This window comes from Anas acuta, chromosome 6 (assembly GCF_963932015.1).
Source record: "Anas acuta chromosome 6, bAnaAcu1.1, whole genome shotgun sequence".
Lineage (NCBI taxonomy): Eukaryota > Metazoa > Chordata > Aves > Anseriformes > Anatidae > Anas > Anas acuta.
Window position 1 is genome coordinate 19,161,425 of NC_088984.1, and position 20,870 is coordinate 19,182,294.

At 34.6% G+C, this 20,870-nt stretch overlaps 1 protein-coding gene across 1 annotated transcript in view; it reads right to left on the bottom strand.

Annotated features, from left to right (window-relative positions):
* Positions 1–1,473: 1,473 nt before the first annotated feature.
* Positions 1,474–20,870, bottom strand: part of TTC21B (tetratricopeptide repeat domain 21B) — a 35,293-nt gene continuing 15,896 nt past the window's right edge. The window contains exons 14-29 of the mRNA XM_068685644.1: positions 20,388–20,612; positions 19,412–19,650; positions 19,049–19,121; positions 17,977–18,087; positions 16,411–16,549; positions 14,163–14,269; positions 12,008–12,196; positions 11,178–11,288; positions 10,036–10,117; positions 9,259–9,409; positions 8,589–8,750; positions 7,987–8,182; positions 5,559–5,783; positions 4,480–4,600; positions 3,243–3,310; positions 1,474–2,336 (exon numbers count right to left, since the gene is read on the bottom strand). Coding sequence (XP_068541745.1) covers positions 2,259–2,336; positions 3,243–3,310; positions 4,480–4,600; positions 5,559–5,783; positions 7,987–8,182; positions 8,589–8,750; positions 9,259–9,409; positions 10,036–10,117; positions 11,178–11,288; positions 12,008–12,196; positions 14,163–14,269; positions 16,411–16,549; positions 17,977–18,087; positions 19,049–19,121; positions 19,412–19,650; positions 20,388–20,612 — 2,277 coding nt within the window. The 3' untranslated portion in view covers positions 1,474–2,258. The remainder of the gene's footprint in view (positions 2,337–3,242; positions 3,311–4,479; positions 4,601–5,558; positions 5,784–7,986; positions 8,183–8,588; positions 8,751–9,258; positions 9,410–10,035; positions 10,118–11,177; positions 11,289–12,007; positions 12,197–14,162; positions 14,270–16,410; positions 16,550–17,976; positions 18,088–19,048; positions 19,122–19,411; positions 19,651–20,387; positions 20,613–20,870) is intronic.

Below are 20,870 nucleotides of genomic sequence, written 5' to 3' on the forward strand. Positions count from 1 at the left end.
CATACCAGCTACTAGGAAGAATATTAACACTATCCTAGCCAAAATGAGGATGCATCATCATCATGACCTACTGTTAACTAACTATCTTATGAAAAGGCAATGTGAGCATAAGTTGCACAGCAAAACAAAGGAGGTGTAGATGCATTTTAGTTTCATCAATTTTGAACGCATCTTGCATGTTTTGACATAAAAGCACCTACTTTATTCTAAGTTTGAGCTAAGTGTTATTCCAATGCTACAGAGCAAGCAGAAACACTGATCCAGTACAGAAAAGGCTGTGGATAAAGAAATGCTGTTTTATTAGAAACTGCCTTGAAATAGGCCATTGTAATTTCAGCAGTGGAGAAAAAAAATCCAGCAGATTAAGGATTCACAGTCTGATCCCCACAGCCCAGCTTCCATATAATACACCCTCCCGCCTCAGCATTTTCCAGTTCCTTCTGTGTTCTCCATTCCATTTCCAAACCAGTCTTATCCCCGCCTCAATCTCCTATTTTTCCCCTCCTTTGTTGTGGCTGTTACAGAAGGGGTAAGTCAATAGCATAAAGTTTCAAGGTTACCTGGTGAAGGAAAGGCCACTTAACTCCATTTTTCACACAAAACTTGCAGAAATGTTACACACCTGCACCTGAAAGTTTCCATTAATTTTAGTTTAGCTGATCAACAACTCAGAAGTTACTTGAATGCAGAACCTAGAAACTTCCAGTAGGTAGCATCACCGCTTAAACAGATTGACATGTATCACTTAGGAAACAAGGCTGTAAATTGTCTAAGATAGAGCACCCAGTTACTGATAGGCAAGATTAGATATGATTTTAAACAGTTCCTTGTGTAGCCTAACAAGGAATTGTCAAAAACAGGCCACCACCTCACTGCCAGAAAAAGTGACTTTATGTAATGTCAACATGGAAAGCTAAAACTTAATCAGGAAACAAAGTTAAGAAATTTTAGTACTAGTTTTAAGATTTGTTTTCTTCGTGCCAAAGTATTTTTCTAGTCAAATACATATAACCAAGGTATGTTTGAAAAAACACATACCACAGTGCACTGGCATTTTTTGTTTGGCATGTTTTCGAAGAAATTCTGCATTACTGACAAAATGTCATTCACAACTTGCTGTTGATCCCTTTAAGAGCCACAGGTATGTTACATACACAAGAGACCACAATCCCATGTAATCAAAACAAAGCCACACACCTGCTTTTTGGAAAAAAGGTGAAACAAGCATTAACTTCTACACATATGACTGTACTGCCTACACATATGATATTGAGAGACTAAACCCTCCAAATTAGAAATGAGATATTTTTCTCCACGGAAGTCTGACAGACAGGTTGATAACAGACAGCATGAGTAGAGAATTAATACTGTGTAGAAGACTTGCATAGTCTTTAAAAGCCTTTACTGAATATTTTTTTTTATATAAAATCTTATTTTTAAATACTACAATTTCATTAGAAATGAAAGTTTGAGAACAATGTATACAATTACTTTAATCTTGAAAAACTGAAGTGTATTTACAGTATACATAAAAATAAAAGCATACTTTAGAAATTTGGAATGAGCAGTTTACTTAAACCAAGATCCAGCATCTCAACAATAAGCAAAGACAAAAAACCTTAACTAGGTTAGGACAGGCTGTTGTTTTGAGTGCTATTTCAAATGGACAAAAGAATAAAGAATTAGTCTTTAAAACTGTAAATGCTGGAACTCAAAAGAATAGGAGTACACTATCTCCTACACACCGTTTCTCTGAAACCCTTGTATTCACGCAAGTATTCTTATATTTACTACTTTTCTTTGAAACACACAGCAGTATAGATTACTTGCAGTACAGATTACAGTGTGGAGTGCATATTCACTTTTGAGAAATAGATGAGAAATGGACACTAGTGACTTCCTTCCTGGAGATACAAGTTGTAGAGTTGTTATCCAAAATACACTTCAGCAGTATTTTATAGAGACGTTTGTGGCCCTTACCTTTGTTATTTTTTATTTTCAGATGATGCTTTATATACCACACACAAGCAGTATTCTCTGCTGAGTAACTACAGTTCTTTTCAGGGCTGCAGATTTTTCTTGGAAATAAGCCAGATTTCTAATGCAATATAACTGTATTCCATATTCACAGAAATTGAATTCCGTATTCACAGTACATTTGTGCTGATATGGTCACTGTCATTGCAATAGTTTCCAAAGTGAGATCAAACAAACAAGTTGATGAGCTTCAGAATTTATTTTATTTTATTTTTTTTAAGTCATGTTCTTAACGATGCGCGGGCCTTGTCAAGTATTTCCTTTCTGATCTTCGGATAGTTTGGATGTGCTTCGAGCACCTGTCAGAAGACCAAAAAACATAACAGTTGTCTGAAAGGAAAGAATACTTGGATGGCTATCCCCCTCATCACTGAGCTTACACGTTCTAAAACTGTCAATAATGTGAGAAGTTTCATGTAAGAATGTATAAATATTTGTAGCTAGAGACTACCACATGCAGAGGTCAAGAACAACTTTACTGAAGACACATTGCATTTTTCCCACTAAGGTCACGGGATACTGTGAAAGGGAAGCAAGTGTCAAGGGCTAAAGCCTCTAGGTGGTTTGGAATGCATGCATTAAGAACAGCAGCCCCCAGAGACATTTCCAAGGTTGCAAGAATTTTCTCCACAGAGATAAACTGATTCATTTTCACTCCCTCAGGCTCTTCCTTATTACACCCTATCCACTTTATCTTCTTGCCCTCCAATTCCCTCCTCTCCCTTATCCTTCCATTTAATTTATCATTTCTAGTTCTCATTTCTCCTCCAAACAGAAAATATAATTTCATTATTAATACTAGTAATTATATCAATGTTCACTCTGGCTCTAAAATTACAGCCCTTTATTATTTTGCATGTAATGTATGTGTTTGAACCACACAAAGGAATTTACTTTCTAACAACGTCTTCCAATATTAATATTTTATTATTACCTTCAGCTACAATTCTGTATGAACTTACAAGTGTCAACCACAGAACCAAAAGAAGCCACTGCCACTTAAATATGCCTTCACATATGATAGCCAACCACATCTCTTATTTACCTAATGGCCAGGGAACTCTGGATTAAGTATCCTTTACATAACCAATCTGCTTTAAGTGTGTCTTTTTCTGATGATATTACACTATTTTAGAAATTTAAAAAAGGACCATTATGTAAAACAAATTTGCTACAGCAGAGAAAGCATTAAATGCAAATTCTACCTTATGACAAATAGTGATTGCATCAACATATCTCTTCCCTTTCAGGTAATTGAAAGCCAGCTTGTAGCCTGTAAGTGTACAGAGAAAGGTGACAATTTCAATTTCCATATTAAATTAGTAAAATATCACATTAAAGCTTTTTTTAATCACCATATGTTTCTATAGTTAGTATATTTGTTTTCAAATATTCTCTCATCTAAGACCGTAAATATCAAGATTTCTACTAGAAGTCACTTTAAATAGTAGAGGAATTTCCTTTACACACTGATAAATGGCTCAGTTGGAATCAAAAGGAGACATTTTGGAGATCATGTTTTTTTCTACAGAGTATAAGTAACGGCTGTCTTCCTTCAACTAATGTGGTACCCCATAGGGTTTCCCAGTGTGACCTGCCATGTTCTTTGTTAAGAAAATAAAGAATTGCATTATTAAAGGGCAAAAAGTCACAATACCAAAAACAAACTAGGAAATTAAAATGCTATTCTGTTCCACTGTCAGCAGACAACAGATAAAGTTCAGTCACAAGGAATAGTTAAGTCCCATAGCAACACATCAGGCTGATATTTTCCAGGTAAAAGGTATTTTCCCAAAGATAGAAAAAACGAGATTTTTAAACATATAAGTTTTATAAAGGGCTTCCTATATTAAGTAGTCTACAAGTATAACAGTCTAGCTTAACTTCAATTAACCACCCCAACTAGAAGTTGAGTACAATCTCGAGTTTTCAGCTTATGATGAGTTTTAACTTAAGTATTTAAATCCATTTAAATAGTTTTTGAAATCTTAATTCATATATATATATATAACCTGTAAAAAAATAGTAGTAAACAAGTCAATGATTTACCACCCTCAGATAATAGGATAGGTATAAAGGTTGTCTACTACAGCTAGTACATACTGCATTACTATAAAAATATAATATTCCAAACGAATACTGTACATATAGACAGCATATAATTGCCAGCTATAAGTTTCCTAAGAGTTCATGACCAAACCTCATACTAAAATCGGTAAGATGAGATTTCTTAGTTATCATAGAACTTCCATCTCTTGCCATAGCGGCTCTCCTAAATGCTTAAGTAGACCATTAAATAGCTGCAGTAATAGCTGGAGTTTTTATGTGAGGGAAACCAGTAATTATTTCTACAGATGGAAAAATACAGTCTTCCAGGTAACAGTAGTGTTTTCATTCTTACTGTATTGCCTGAAACAATACATATACATTACGTAAACATGCCTATTGTTGGATTTGTTTGGTTTCCATATCTCCAGGCCATCTCATAATTCATTGCTGCATCTTTATATGCTTGCTCCTTTTCCATTATGTATCCCATGTATTCATAAGCCTTGCAACAGGACTGCAAAATATAAATATTCATTCAAGATTTTATTTAGGTTACACCTTTAAGCAATTACACCTTAATTGCTTAAATACTTCAAATCAGTACAACTGGAAAGCTTAAGTAATACTTGTACTACCTTGGATGACAAGACAGTCCTGATTTAAAATATCTGCAATACAGATCAGTTACATGGAATTTTGCAGAATGACATCCTAAATTAATCTGAGACAAGCATAGATATCAGAGGACAATGCAACTACTCCTTCAAAAATATTTAGTGCCTCCAAGAACTCTGTAGCTACATTTCAGTTACTAAGTAAAAGTACTAAGCACAAGAAAACCTAAGCAAAGCTATCGTTACACATACATCAATTTAATTCCATATTTTTTTTTAATATGAAATTTCAACTAATTCATACAGGAATATTGTGTTTAATGTATCAAGCAGAAAAAAGTAATGAAATTAAACAACTACTACAGGACTGTATTGTTAAGAGCTTATATTGTCATGTTGCCCATAGCTCAAATAATTCAAGAGAAAAAAAATAAGGCTTTTATGAAGATAGATACCTCATTTACAAAAGCAGACCAAAGAAATATTGATATATAGAGTATATTTTGTTTAACTTCACTCTTTTTTAGTTAGGCTTCCAAAGCAATGACAAGATCTCACATCAGAGCATTCTGGAACAAACAGCATAGCCATGCCTGGAGCTCTTTTTTCTAAAGAAAATCTGCACAGTGTAAACGGTATCCCAAGCTTTTAGTATAATATCTACACGAAACTAGACTACTGGATGGGCCACAGGGGAAGGAAAATGAAACAGATGGAACAGCTTGATGAGGAAAAAGGCAAAAATGAGGAAAACAACACAAGATGTAAGATCTATTCCTGTGCCATGCCTGTTCCATGTTTCAAATGGAAACTAACCAGTTACATGAATTAAAATATTACTAATGTGCAGTCACTTACCCTGTTATGACGAAGACATCGTTTTAATAATTCACCTGCCATATCATATTTTGAAGACTGAATATATATATCTGCAAGCAGAAGCCAACTCTTTTCAAACTCCTCTGCATCAATGGGATTCCAGTTCATTTTTGCAATCCGTTTTAACTGATTTCTGGCTCGTGGAGTCTGTTTCAAGATCATGTAGGCTGTGGCCATTCCCAAAAGTGCTGGTATATGATCTTTCTGCAGAAAAAGGCGTAGTGACCGTTTAAATGATTTTTGATTTTGCTTTCAAGAAAAGAAAAACCCTGTATGTCTATATCTTTCTGATACAGTACCAGAAAGTTAAAATAAAAGATAAATTGCAGGAACTAAAGATAGAACATCCAATCTTACAAAGATGTTTTCCATTTAATGCAATGCTTATTCTTATAATACTAACCACAATAATAAGTACTAGGTTAAATATTTAAGAGGCTGAATATAAGTCTGGCTGGGGTCACGACAACCTTCTCCAGGCTCAGGAAGTATTGAAAGCATCCACATATACTTCATCTCAACAAGAAACATCCTGATACAACTAACTTTTAATATACAAATAAATACATCTGATGAAACTGAATTCACTTGAAGTTGCAATACAAGTGTTTTCTACTTCTAGAGATCTGTGAATGTCAGTAACAGGGACACAGATTCCTATTTCTAGGTGTACAGCTCCTAGACTTGCAAGTCTAAACTACCTGTCTCAGAAAGCTACTCAAACAGGGTTCTTAAAAGCCACCATTCTGTGCAAGAGCCTCAAGCAAAAAAAAAAAAAGAAACATGATTCTTAAAATCTTGCCCTTCCTAGAATGGCTTTCATATCCTGAACACAAGATTCCATTAGCAGCTAGCTTACAAGTTTCTCTCCCCCTCTTTGCATTCTTGGCTCACTAACGGATGCCCTTGGTATTCTGCCTCTACATGTCTTTGTGGGGTTGTGCTGTAAATAGGCTTGCCACAGTGAGCTAAAAAAAAATGCACACCCTCCCCCCCAACCCTCCTCCATATAATCATCAGCTCATCCCTACACACCACAACAGTCACACCTAAAATGGATCAATAACCACTAGTGCTTAACCTTCAAGCATGTTACAGTCTCTCAAAATGGAATCCGGTAATCACTTTTTTCCCTGTAATAGCCAAGGCAAGAGCACTTCCCTAGAAGTTTCTCAAGATGGAACTGGCTCAGTTCTCTTACCCTGAATGGATTAAAACCTATTTTATGTAAATCTGGGGAGAAGACAATCAACTGGAGCATTCTTCATGCCTGAACTGTGCCACTATTTGAGAAACACTGCATATTCACTGAACGAGATCAACTCTGAGCAGAAATGGGAAGCCAGTAATGGAGGCAGAATGACACATTCTCCAAACTGCCTTACACAGGAAAGGACCATCATACTCAACTCAGCCAGTGGGCGGAACACTGTAGTAGTATACAGTAAATGACTAGTAGCAACTTAGATATTTCTTGGCATTTTGATACACTAAATGTGTCTGTATATGTTTGAATAAAAAAAACATTGAAAGGTGACAGTATTCTTTATTAATCCTAAAGTTAAGGAATACAAGTAGCTATAAAATAATGAAGAATCATATCATAAGAATGCATTTTATGCACATGCATTATCTTGCCCTAGAATTTAAATTCTGCTAAGTTGCCACGAAGTGCTTGAAGACACTTTATTGAATTGTTTTTGCTTAAAGAACGAAGGTACCATATATACTTGTATCATCAGACAAGCTGCTGGCCAAGACTGGTATCATGCTTTTGGCTGTGACAGAGTTAATTTTCTTTATAGATGCTTGTAGATGATTTGGATTTTTGATGAATAGTGATGACTAACAGATGCTTTAACTGTTGCAGAGCAGTTGCTGCAGAAAGCAGTTATGCATGATGGGTCCTGCTTTCCTGGAAATACATGAACATCTGCCTGCTGACAAAGTAGCAAACTAATTTTCTTTTTCTTTGCATGCACAACTTTTGCTTTACCTAGTAAACTGTCTTTATTTTGACCCATGAGATCCCACACTTCTACCTTCCTAATTCTCTCTCCCATCCCACTGTGGGGGGAATGAGAAAGTGGCTGTGTGGTGCTAAGCTGCCTGCCATGCTTAAACTACACCAACTGGAAATTAAAAAAATAAAAGAAGAACTCAAACCAAGAAGCCTGTTCACATTAGCAACTAGCATTATTAGCATATAATTGAGCTGTAAGTTTGCAATCCAGTGCAGAAATTCTTAGCTGTTATTTCAGCATATTATTTTCCTTTAAAATATTCTTTCATGGGAAAGAAATCTTAATATAGTAGCACTAAGACATCACTTTCTGAATGTGAACTATGCGACTAATTAACCATAAGTGTAAGGGAGATGAATGAGGAAACAAGAGAGGTTACTAACCTCAGCCACTACTATTTCAGTAAAAGTGTTCCGTGCTCGTTCAACATTTGATTTTTGTTTGGTTGCCATGAGACAGTAATTTTCCATGATTCGCAGCTGAATGTGACCCTGACTGGTCTGAGGCTTCAGTTCCTTCAGAAGATTTTCTGCTGTTCTTACAGCCAACTGCACAGACTCCTGCTTCTCTGTTGAATTACTATTATCAGAAAGAAAGCATTTGTAAAAGTAAACATTTACCTTCATATCTAAAACTATATTTTGTACACCAAATACATTGAGTTACTAGAGATTCCATGCTAAAGGCATGCTTTTGTTACACAAGCATTCTACACTGATTCTCTTCTGTAACAATGGCTGTTTCAACCTATCTACAACTTGTCTTTTAATTCTACAAGCAGCTAAGGTTCCCAATAAAATCCTCTATATTCTGTCTGACAGTGATTTATTTCACAGCTCTGAGTAGTCTCATACAATCTAATAGTATTCAAAACACTAGATGGGCTCAGAAATTCTAGCAATTTAGATGATTAAGACACATAATTAAGAGGCAGGGTGGATGGGTTGACAGAAGAATCCAAGCAACATATACTTCATTCACTTACCTTATGTCACCATCTAGATTTTCAAAGACTTCACCACCTACAGTTTCATTGTCTGGGTTCAAACAAATTTCAATCATGTTATAGACAGCATTCTGTCCCCAGTCATTGTCCTTTCGAGCTTTATTAAAATGCCGGAGTGCATCATTTGGTTCACCTGTGTACCTAGACAAAGAATTACAATACTGTAATCTAGGCAAGTAAAATTTTCTGCCTCAAGTCCCACCCAAAACCCAAGAATTTAGAAGACAGATCACGTACATGCATTGATAATACAAGTTTCAAAAAGCAAGCATACTATTGAGAGAAGCTTGTTTTTGAAAACTACTGTTTTGTATGAGGAATTCTAAAATTTGAAAAGTAGCAGTATTATATCATTGATCCAGCAAGAACATCCCTTTAAACGAGCAGGAAATATGAAAGATGTATGCAAGATAAAATAGCATTGCTTTCAAGAGAAGTTAACTGGAAAGTATTTCAGAAGAGACAAGGAAGCCTTTCCTATAATCCCACTAACTAAAGAAATTAAGTGAAGTACTGCTATGGTATTTATCACACTATAATTAGCACCTCTGACAGGTAACAAGCACCTCTGAATGATAACAGATGACAAGAAAGTTAAATATGTAGCAATACACCAAATTGTCCTTATTTTAATTATAAACACAAGTACCAAAGATACAGTCCCTTGCAGTAGTGAAAACCTGGTTCAAGCTTTGTTCTGGAAGAATGTTTTTCAGCCATTAAAAGAAATCTTGGGACTTCTTCTAGCTTCCCAGCTCTTCTTAACAGATCAATTAATCGTGAGAGGGTTGCATAGTTATCTAAATACAAAAATGAATCGGGACATCATTTTAACTATTTGTTGTATGAATAGATTTACAAGTGAAGACCCTGCCTTATTCTCCACACAAAAGTGATAGTGCAATATATAAGGCATATTACATAACCACAGATACAAGAAAAAGGTATCAATTGATACTTGCAACACTCCTAGAAAAACTGCATAAAGAGTGTAATTGTACTTTCAACAGCACAAACATTTGCTGTATCCATAACTTCTTTTGAAGTCCACTACAGAGCTTTATATTCATTATATTATTTTAATACTTTTTAATAGCTCTCTCTGGTCATAATTTGCAAACTACTGAAAACAAGAAAATTTCTACTAACCAAAAAAATTAAAGCCTAGGATTTTATTTCAAAATATCAATTGCACGAAGTACTTTACAGTTCCAGATAAATAGCTAGTTGTATTTAGCTGGAGGTAAACAATCGCACTGCAGCAATGTAAATTGCTGAACACAGTGGTGGTTTTTGTTTTTAATATCCATTATATTTTAAATAGCATATTTCTTTTTAAACATACAAGTAATTTTTTCAGATTTGTGCTTCTCTCTCATTTGAACTATATGTCAAGTAATTAAAAATATCACTACTGAATATTCACCTGGCTTGCGTTCTAGGAGCTGCTGGAAATGAAAGACAGCTTGCTCATAGTCTTGCTTCCTGAACATGAGGTCAGCCATCATCTACGGTATTGACAAATTTAGAGAAAACAAAACAGATTGTGTTTTATAATGGGACCTGAAACTATGAAGTGCTGCAGGAATTTCACAAGAAGTACAGCGTCAGTTCCCATTCCCATCCATCAATCTCTGGAGAATAAACACCTTACACAGACAAGACAATGAGCAGGTATGGACTCATGTCTCAACATTTCACTTGTAGAAAGTACAAAAAAAGCATTTCAACATACCTCTCAAAAATGTTTTGTTTTCACTCACATACTTCCATTCTTATTTTTATTTCCCAGAAATTCATATTAAGCACATAAAAAAGCCAATAACTTACAAGTTAGGGGAAAAGAAAGCCCATAGCACGTTTCAGCAGAGAAAGTAAGAAGTTCATTTCAGTTTTTCTGCTGAGCAGTAGCTAATAAAGAGTAAATTGAACAAAATATATTCAGAGTGCTATTATCCACATTCTTGCACCATACTAGAATAAATTCCAGATGTTACCTGATGTGAGAGAATAAGTTATTCCATTTAAAAACCATTTTGCTCCTTATGTGTTAAAGTGAAAGCCGCTCAGTCTATTAAGCTTTCTTATAAACCAAAAATATACAGACCATGTATAGAGAATCCGTTGCAGTGATTAAAGAACTGTTAGATAGGAACACTATTAACCAGGATTCAAAAAAAGGACATAAAAAACACCTTGAGTTCACAGTTCTTACCTTCTGACAGTTTTTTTTAGATGCTTGCTTTAATATTAATGTGCTGGAAATTCAACTTCCTCCCTTCTATAATTTAATAGATCATGAATTAAGCCACATCTTATAATCAATCTTATAATTACCACTTCTCCACTGGTACTACTAAGCATGCATTTTGCATTGAGATAAAGTGATAAGATTGATAGAAACTTAATTTTGAATCAGTATTCAGCACAGACAGAAAAACATTTTGTTGTAATAGATTTTTTGATGTTTCTGAAATTTGATGCTGTAGGCATTTTATGAATCCATCGTATTGTAAACACACAGACCTCAAAAAACTTCGATACATAATTAGTATAATGGTACATTACCATCGTTGCTGCTTCATTATCTTGGTCATTCTTCAGCAACAAGGAACACTGATGTTGACAGGCATCAGCATCATCTTGTGCAAGATACAAACGTGCAAGTTCCAACATTGCCTGTATATTAAAAACATATAACCACATGTAATTCAAAGATTAAAGAAAGCTGAGTATTAAACCTCAGATTTCAGAGCCTGAGGTACTATTCACTTCCAAAGGCAGAGCCTTTCTCTGTTTCCTGTTGACTCTTGGTCAAATAATTAAATTAACTTCATTTCCCTCACTTACAGAACAGAAAACTTTTCTTCAGACGGATATTCCAGAGATATATTGAAGACAGTTTTTCAGATAGTATTACTCCAGAGACTAAAATATTTCAGTAAGAATAATTCTCTTAAAAGTGTGTATACAAGTAGCTATAATACCATTGACAGAAGCAAGTCTCATTAACATTCACTGATTAGTTTTGGAATATAAACAAAATCCAGCAGAAACAGTTTTCTTAATTGCATTTACATTATTACTCTGTCAAGTGTTACAGATTCTCACATACACCTTCTTGTGCATGACAGACTCACCATATAGACTAATATAGGCCACTACCTGATTCAGGGTTTTATGTAAATAGACAGACATTGGCAATATATACGACTTATCCTATGTGATTAAGACGGAAGGGAGAAAGTTCAAAGCAGAGAACACAAATATGTACACAGAGCTTTGAGGGTTTCATTATAAAGCAAAAACAAGTGCAAATATATTTCTGCACTGTGGTTAATATGAAAATGCATAGCTAGATATGAAAACAATGCAAAACTGTCAGAGGGAGAACTGACCTTTTTATCGGTTTCACAGTGAACAAGTGCTTCTTTGTAGAATTTAATTGCTTTTTCATAGTTCCGCTGGGCTGTACAATGCTTTGCAATCTCAGTACAAATTTCAGCTGCTAACTGTTTCTGTGCAGGAACCACATCTGGCTGTTCTATCTGAGCCCTTTTAAGTATTCTGGCTTGCAATTCCCGAGCCTGGTGTGGGGAAATGAATAAGAAGTGACCACGCAACATTTTTCAAAGGAATCTATAGTATAAGCTATTTTAAAATAATGTAGTTACATTTAAAAACATGCACACAACTCCCTCAGATGTCTGTCTTGCCTCCCCAAAATTCATATAAAAACATGCTGCAAAGCAACCTAGTGGTAAGATTAAGTGGTTTAGATCGGTGTACAGTTGAGTATTTTAGAAGAAATATGTTGGGATTCCATCTTGTTGGAACCGTTAAACACTAAGGCAGTTATTTTAAGTTAATTGAATACTATATCTGAGGAATATTTATATTAAATACACTGATATGAATTAAGATGAAACATTTTTATTGGTCTAAGCTTTTCCCATGGCTGTGCATTGCATTATTTATAATTAACTTCTTCCCAATTTAAATTATGTTCCAATTTATAATTGTTAATGAAGCTGTAACCACAAAAATGATGTAGGCCACCACTGAACAAAAATGCATTAAGCATAAAAGCAATGCTTTTGCACACAAGCACTGTAGCTTTGCTTAGAACAACTTATCTATCTCCATGTTATCCCGTTATTGTTTGTCTCCAAACTGCCTTGCTACATGGGAAGAATTCAATCCATGTGTCACATGTCTTTTTCTAAAATCAAGCTTCTCATAAGGCATACAAAACTTCAAAAGCCCAAACTCAGAAAGACTATGTAATTAACTCACTTGTTAAGTACAGAAAGCTAAACAAAAACGCAAGCAAACTTCATATTTTACTTTCTGAGCATTTAATTCTTAATCATTTAGAATGATTAAGAAAACTAGCAGAAACAAGGAAGCACCTTTGTCAATAGCAGATGTCACAGAACAAGAGGACAGAAAAAGAAATAGCTTTGCCCAATGGTGATTATACATGATCAATTTTCTTTGATTTCAACCTTAGGTCGCTCTAGTTACCACACAAGAGACTCCCTCTTTCTGCTCAAGTTTTATAACTATCTTAGTATTTAAATTAAGTCTCAGAAGAGCCGCTTTGCTCATTTAGAAATTGATAAACTGGAGAGAAGTTAGCTGTACTGCACTGCTTCTTCCCCCTACCATTTTTCCCAACCAGGAAGGGGATCTAACCAGAGTAGAAATCACAAGGCATTCCTAACTTCACTCTGAAAATGCAAAGGAAGAAAGCCGTTTAAGAACAGGCAATAACAAGACTGAGCAGTTGTATTCTGATGGTTTCAGCAGAACTAAGTGTTTTTGTCTAAATAAATGTGGCAGCAGGAAGGGGTAAAATGGGTACAAAGAATATTTTTGAGGGCAATGACAAAAACAGCAGCTAGAAGTGCCATACAGTAAAGAAACCCCAAATAAGTAAGCAAAAGAGCAAGAGTTAGATGCTTACTGAAGAATGGGAAAATGACAGCTTTGAGAAAGCAAGAGTGCACTGTAAGGAAGAAAGTAAGGGTTTAAGAACAGATTAAATAGCAATACCGGTATGATTTTACTGCTTACGTAAAATTATCTAGTAAGTCTAGATAATTCACTTTTCTTGCTTTTCAAAAGACCCTACTAAGGCTTCCTGTTTCTTTCTTTACAAGAAAGTGACATGTAGCCATTCAAAGTTATCCTAGGTTGTTCCATGAATGGCATTCAGTGCTGAGCTACGGGTAGGTAACTTATCTGCCCCCACAGTTTTAGCAGAGTGTGTGAAAACAAACCATCTATGTTCCACACACAAATGAATACATAGTATGAATGCAGGCATCCAGTTGTACCCAGAAGCCTGATCCAAGAGTCAGATGACACTGCTCACAAAAACCATACACTAACAAGCTTTGCTCTGTTTCATACCAGTCACTGGTGGTTTATCACTACCATGTATCCATTTTTCTCATCCACAAAAATATGGTTAGAAACTAGGTTAAAAGTGAAACAAGAGATAAAAATTAAGATATTGCAAGCTTTCATAGGGTTTTCTCCCTTTACCTGTTGTAATGAAGCTATTGTTTCATCAGTCTTCTCCATTTTGCTGTAAATTTTTGCCAGAAGAAGCTGGTAACGTCCATCTTCCATCATAGAAGACAATTCATTAACTGTAAGAATGGTATTAAACAAGCATTCTTTCAAGAACTGATTCTGTGAAAAGTCAGTTCTCTACATATTCCAGGCAAGAGCTTAAGTCAAAGCTTCACAGCTTGACTTTTAGGTATTTATGATTGATTTGACTGTGTGCCAAGTTAGGAGGCAAGAGAAGGAATAAACAAAGCCCATTCTGTTTGTAGATTGTAAGGCCAAGATGTTTAAAGATGTAAAAAGAATACAAGACACATGGCAGTTTAGTCTATTTGCATTTTCAGAAATACAAGAGTAGCTTTTAAGTAGACAACAAATACAGCCATTCTTTGTGTTTCTTATATAAAACATTCTCAAAGGCAGTAAAAAATATCTAAACTGATTCTGTATCACTGTACAAAAAAGCATAGGATTGTTTCAAGAAATTTCTAGTCCACCCTCAAACTACCTTTCTTTTGCTAGGCTAAGAGAGATAGACATGAACACAACCGGTTATTTTAACTAAATATTTTGATATCTACTCAAAAAGCAAGCTTTCACATAATGATTAAAAATACACACACATAAGGTTGCATTAGAATAAGACTAGCTCTCCCCAGTTTGAATTTATTTTAACGTATTGATAAAGCAGCACCTTGGGCACAGTTCCATGTTAAAACATAAAAGCCAACAAAACCCATGTGGATTTATTGTTATTGCCTTTTATGTAAAAAAAAAAAGTGTATTGCTCTATCAGCAAACTGTCTCACGATTACAGGACTAAGTCAGGGACTAGAATGTAGCCAACTATGTAGGATCACTCCCTCCCTAACACTTCCTATATTTTAGATTTCATTAGTAAAATAAAAATATTTTAACATTTCTAATCAAAGATATTAAACTATTCAGTAAGTTGCATTAACTCATCAGCCAACGATATACACATTCTCCAGAGAAAAAGCAGTATATCAGAAGACATACAAAAACTATGTCAGCTTATGTACTTTTTGCTTTGTTGTAAAATGGAAGAGAAGATTAAGGTAAATGGAGCAAACTGTTTAATACTCTGCTCGCTGTAGCGAGGTGGGGGTTGGCCTGTTCTCCCATGTGCCTGGTGACAGGACGAGGGGGAATGGGCTAAAGTTACGCCAGGGGAGTTTTAGGTTAGATGTTAGGAAGAATTTCTTTACTGAAAGGGTTAGGCACTGGAATGGGCTGCCCAGGGAGGTGGTGGAGTCACCATCCCTGGAAGTCTTCAAAAGACGTTTAGATGTAGAACTTAGGGATATGGTTTAGTGGGTACTGTTAGTGTTAGGTTAGAGGTTGGACTCGATGATCTTGAGGTCTCTTCCAACCTAGAGATTCTGTGAATACTCAATCTTTTCACACTAAAAGATTAAAGTGTTTTGAGCATGATTAAGTTAATTAGGTCCTCAAATGCTTAAGTTAGGAATAAAACATTAAACTTTTTTTTTTTTAGTAAAGAACATTCTGCACATTCTGGAAGATTAGTAAAATGAAAAGCAAATGGCATAAGAAAAACTTATGGATGGATAATACTAATTCTGTTTTTCTATCCAGGTAGCCAAAAAAGTTAGCTATTATAATCAAGCCACCGCAAAAGAGATTACATCAAGAAGTACTCAACAGTTCACACTAAATGTCTTCATAGCCTTTGAGCAAAAGAAAAGGCGTGAGTTAACTTTGGGAGTGAGTACACATTCCTGACACAAAAGGGGATACTAAGAGACATCTGCAAGCAGTTTTGTCTCTCTGCCCTGAAGGATACCATTTTCTACTTAAACAACCATCCCCTAAGAACAGGAATGACTCATCTATACTTGATCAATTCATATCAGGACTTCTGTTAGCAAAGAAAAGTAACAATCTTGCCTGTATAGAACTCTGCTGTTGTAATTACTGGACCTCTTAATCCATCACAGACATTTGAAGTTTAAAAAACAACTTAGCAAGAATATCTTTAAATAAATGTGAAGCTTATTTTAGGGTGTATTTTTCATGTATCATTTAAATGATACATGTGAAGTATCTATCATGTAAAATACACTGTGCTTTACAGTTCCAAAGAACGCTGATCTAGAACTTGTTTATTCCCTGCAGACAGAAACCACAAATAATAGCAGGAATCTTATGTTTTGCTGTAAATCAAGGATATTCATACCAGGCTCATGATCTAAAGCTTGCTGAAGTACCATTTCTGCCTTTTCATACTGCTTCAGCTTCATTAAAAGCTCAGCCAAATCATAGCAAAGGAAGGTCTGTTGACCATTTCTCAAGGCAGCCTCATAGTAACTGATTGCCTGAAAGGAACAAACACAAGTCTGAGAATTATTTAAAGACAACTCTTAAAACAAAAACCTTACTAAGATTTTTTAATCACATACTAAAGCTTAGAGCTTTCTCTACTTTCTTTACTCCTTGACAAACCAAGTCATTTGCTTGTAAGGACTGCATTAAAGTGATGTCGTTTGGTTGTAGGTTTGGACTTCCAAAATTAAGTAAAATAACCAGAGCCCACATTTTGCTAAATATGCATTACAACATTATCACATACTATCTTCATCTGGTTCCCTGCCAATTAAATTACATTTTCATTAACTGCTAAAGTTATAATCCCAGTTAGACTGGAGTTAAGAGTTATTGAGTTTTACTGTATACAAAGGATAAAAATTTTCTCCAAGTCTACCTGAAAAACAGGAAGGTAAGAAGTCACAGGAATTTTAAAACTACCAACTAATAATTTTAGAAAGAGGAGTATTCTATGCTTAAAAACAAAGACAGTAAAAATGGACAAATGTCAATGAAAAGAAATATTTAATCTAGAAAAAAGTTATCTTCTGGATCAAATTATTATTATGTTTAAAAATAGTACTTCACAGTACAACCCATGTAGTCTTGAATTAGGATTTCGCTTTAGTTAGACAAAAAAAATCCAGGCTGAAATTGTGTTGAAAAGTTACACTTCCAGAACAAAATTGAAGTGTTTTATTATCTTTTATTCGTTTGAAATAAAAGATATTTAAAAATGCACAGGACACGTTACAGACATGTATATAAGGTTAAACATCCTAAAGATAATGTAGTCCAAGCTTTAAAGCAAAACAAAGACATTGAAGTCTATAAAACACCCATCACAATACAGGTTTCTTTTCCCCTAAAACAACTCTAGGAATAGAATAAAATCATTTATAAATAATAAGATCATAGAATTATAAAATCGTTTAGGTTGGAAAAGACCTTTAAGATCATCTAGTTCAATCTTTAATCACAGTACATTAGATTATTCCACACAGATCTGGAGTATCATAGCACAAGACAGGAGTTGAACTATACTGAACTGATAATAATGACCTGAACAAATGCAAGTACCTTAATACTACAAACATAAAACATAAGTTTTCCCCAAAATGGATTCTAGTTTTCCAACAGTGATCCAAAGCTAGGCCAATGTATAAGTATTTAACTATGGTTTTGAGTGCAGGCCCAAGTCCATACCAACTGCACATCACCAGAACTACAATTCATCAGGTCTAAACCCACCAACATTTGTTACTTTAGCCAGATACATATTACATTGCAAACTTACTTCCAGGGTAACAAGTCTGTTCACTACTATAAAATTAAAGATTTCTTCTTTTCAACTTGAAAAACAAAAGCTGGCAAAGCCCACATGTTGACAATAACAAACTCAATGCTTAATTTGTTTGATAGAATATTTACAGATTACCTTTGAATAGTTATGAGTTTTGGTTAGGGCTTTTCCAATTTTGCTTGCTAAAGCTGGATCTTTTGGATTTTTCTTCAAGGCCTGCTCATAGACTTCTATGGCTTCATCAGGCTTCAGTGAAAGATAAAAAACACGGAAGTCAAGGACTGAGATGAGAAGTGTGTTAAGAAAAAAATCTGATAGTACTTTTAAGAACAAGTGCCCATACTACCGGTTCATAAGTTACACTAATTCTGAGAGAAAAATAGTCAGTATGTGATTGCTCAAAGTACAAAACCTATTTAAATATGCATGTCCATGTTAAAGCTGAATATGGAAAGGATCTGACACAGGAGTTTGAATTAATTTCAGACTTTCTCCTCTGAGATTTCTCTACGGCTGCACATATTGAAGTTAATATAAAGCACAAGTGAATTTAGTATCAAAGAAGATAATTCATTTCTCCTCCACCTTGTATAGCACACAAATTACATTTTGCTTTGCAAATCCTTATTAAGAAAAGAATTGTTAATCACCTACAGTTCCCTAAACTAGTCATTCAATTAGTTGCACCCTACCCCAATCCATTCTCTCAAAACATCAAGTTTTTAAATTTTATCCTTCAAATTTTTATATCTACTTCTTTTACAAAGAGTGAAAAAAGATTTCCAGTTCATCAAATAAGCAAAGGATTTCAGAAGTATATCAGAATTCAATAATTTAAGATTTTTAAATACAAGCTTTCTATGTAAGAACTTTTTCAGAAGTATTCTAAGCTTCAAAACTACACTAAGTATCTCCAACTTCTCCAAATAAGATTTAGCTCTCACTTCAGATTTCTGTTTACCTGATGGGTGACTAATCAAGAAAAAATTCTCTCCTTGAATTTCTACCTAAAGATTACTAGGAGGAATGCCTTTTCAATAGCTTTTAATTTGAATTTAGAACAGTTACATTTGTAGTGAGTAATTTCATTTTTTACATCCCTAAGCACTTTGTTTGCTGACTACAAACGAGTAAGAATCAGCATTGCCTCAACTTGCAAAAGCCAACAGATGACTCAATCACTTATTCATTCCTAGCTAGCTCATACCTCTTGAATATTCATGTATGCATCACCAAGAAGAAGTAGAGTATGAGCACTTGGAAGTTTTTCTACAAGGTCTCTAGAAAGAGAAGACAGAACTTTGCTCAGTATTTAACAAGTCAATATTGGTATTCAAACAAATAGGGCATGACAATATTATTTTAATATTAGTTTTTAAAATATAAAGAGATCTTTCCAAAGTAGGAATTCCAATTACTGTTTTAATTACATGATACATTACAACAGTAATTCATTATGTCACCACACCTTTCTGACTTATTTAGTAAAAAGGGAAAAAGGTAGCTCACAATTCTACCATTATATACATATGCACATAGGAAAATATATACATACAACACAAAACTTTACCTATAGCAGCCAGCATATAACTTCTTATCTCTCCTGTACTGAAGATAAGTGTCTGCCATTTTTATCTTAGCTTGTACAAAGTAGGGTTGTTCAGGTGTGATATTTCGGAGCACAGTCAAGGCTTGTTCAACATCTCCTTGAGCAACTGCCAAATCTGCATTTGAAATCAAAACTTTCACTTCCTCAGGAGTTCCAGAAAATTCATTAATGGCATCTTGCAGTACTATAGCAGCTTCATGCTGAAAATAAACCAAATAGAATTAGTGTATTTCTTGTTGAACATCCAAAAAGACACCATAAGCAAATGAATGTCTAAGGCCATTATATTAAAAAAAAAAAAGCAACCCAAACCATACAGTTTCCATTTCTTTTGCTAAAAGATTTTTAATGTTATTTTTCCCCTTACTATGTAAATAAAATTTGTCATACATATTACTTTCCCTACCATTTTTTTTATGCAACATTGATATTGCATATATACATGAATATGATCAAAAATCACCTTGAGAACCTTGCTGTAACTGGTCCTGTTTTGAGCAGGATTACCTCTGGAGGTGCCTTTCAACTACATTACTCTACACCTTATGTTGTTATATTCTGACATATGTAGGATCCTATTGTACATTCAGACGCAGCTAGTAGTAAATACACTGCTACACAAAAGTAAGGACATGATCCAAAAATATTTGTAATAGCATTCTGACAACAGAACAAGAATCTACATGCCTGCAAGTGAAGTAGTATCCACTCCTCAAAATTAAACAGGTCCTGCAGAGCAAGAATTGAGCATGTACAAATATTTTTTCCCTGTATAATTTCATATATTAAAGATGTCAAGGCAGATATCACATCTTTGAAGTTTTACAGAGCAAAACCTACTGGCAGGAGTAATGGTTTTCTATGCTAATTACCTTAGCATAAGATATCTGCTAATGGGGAAAATGAAACTCATTCTGGGATATATTTGTTATCTTACCAGTTCTCCATTCAAACAATGTGCTTCTACTAATTCTAGGAAGACAGACACACGATCATTCGCATCAATTTCAGTTCTTTTTGCTTTGGTCTTTGAGGAAGCTGTATGTTTTCTCATTCCAGGCAAATTCCTTGCCATCTGTAAGGTCTTAATAGCTTCTGATATTTCACCCATCTTCTTTTGGGTTTGGGCCTTAATTAAGTAATACACAGGATGTTCTCTCACCTGAAAAAAATAATGTGAAAGGAGTTTCCAGATTTCATTTTATGAGTGGTATTCTAACTCCATTATAAATATTAGCCTCTGTTACTTCTTTCTTCCAGATATATGCTTCAGTAATGTACTTAAAACATTTCAGTTTAAGAACATGCAAAACAGTAATGAGATAGTTCCATATTTTTTTGTAATTACAAGCTTATTTCATAACATGAGACTTTGGGACAGAAAAAAATTTACAGCATTACTTGAAACTAGACTAAATTT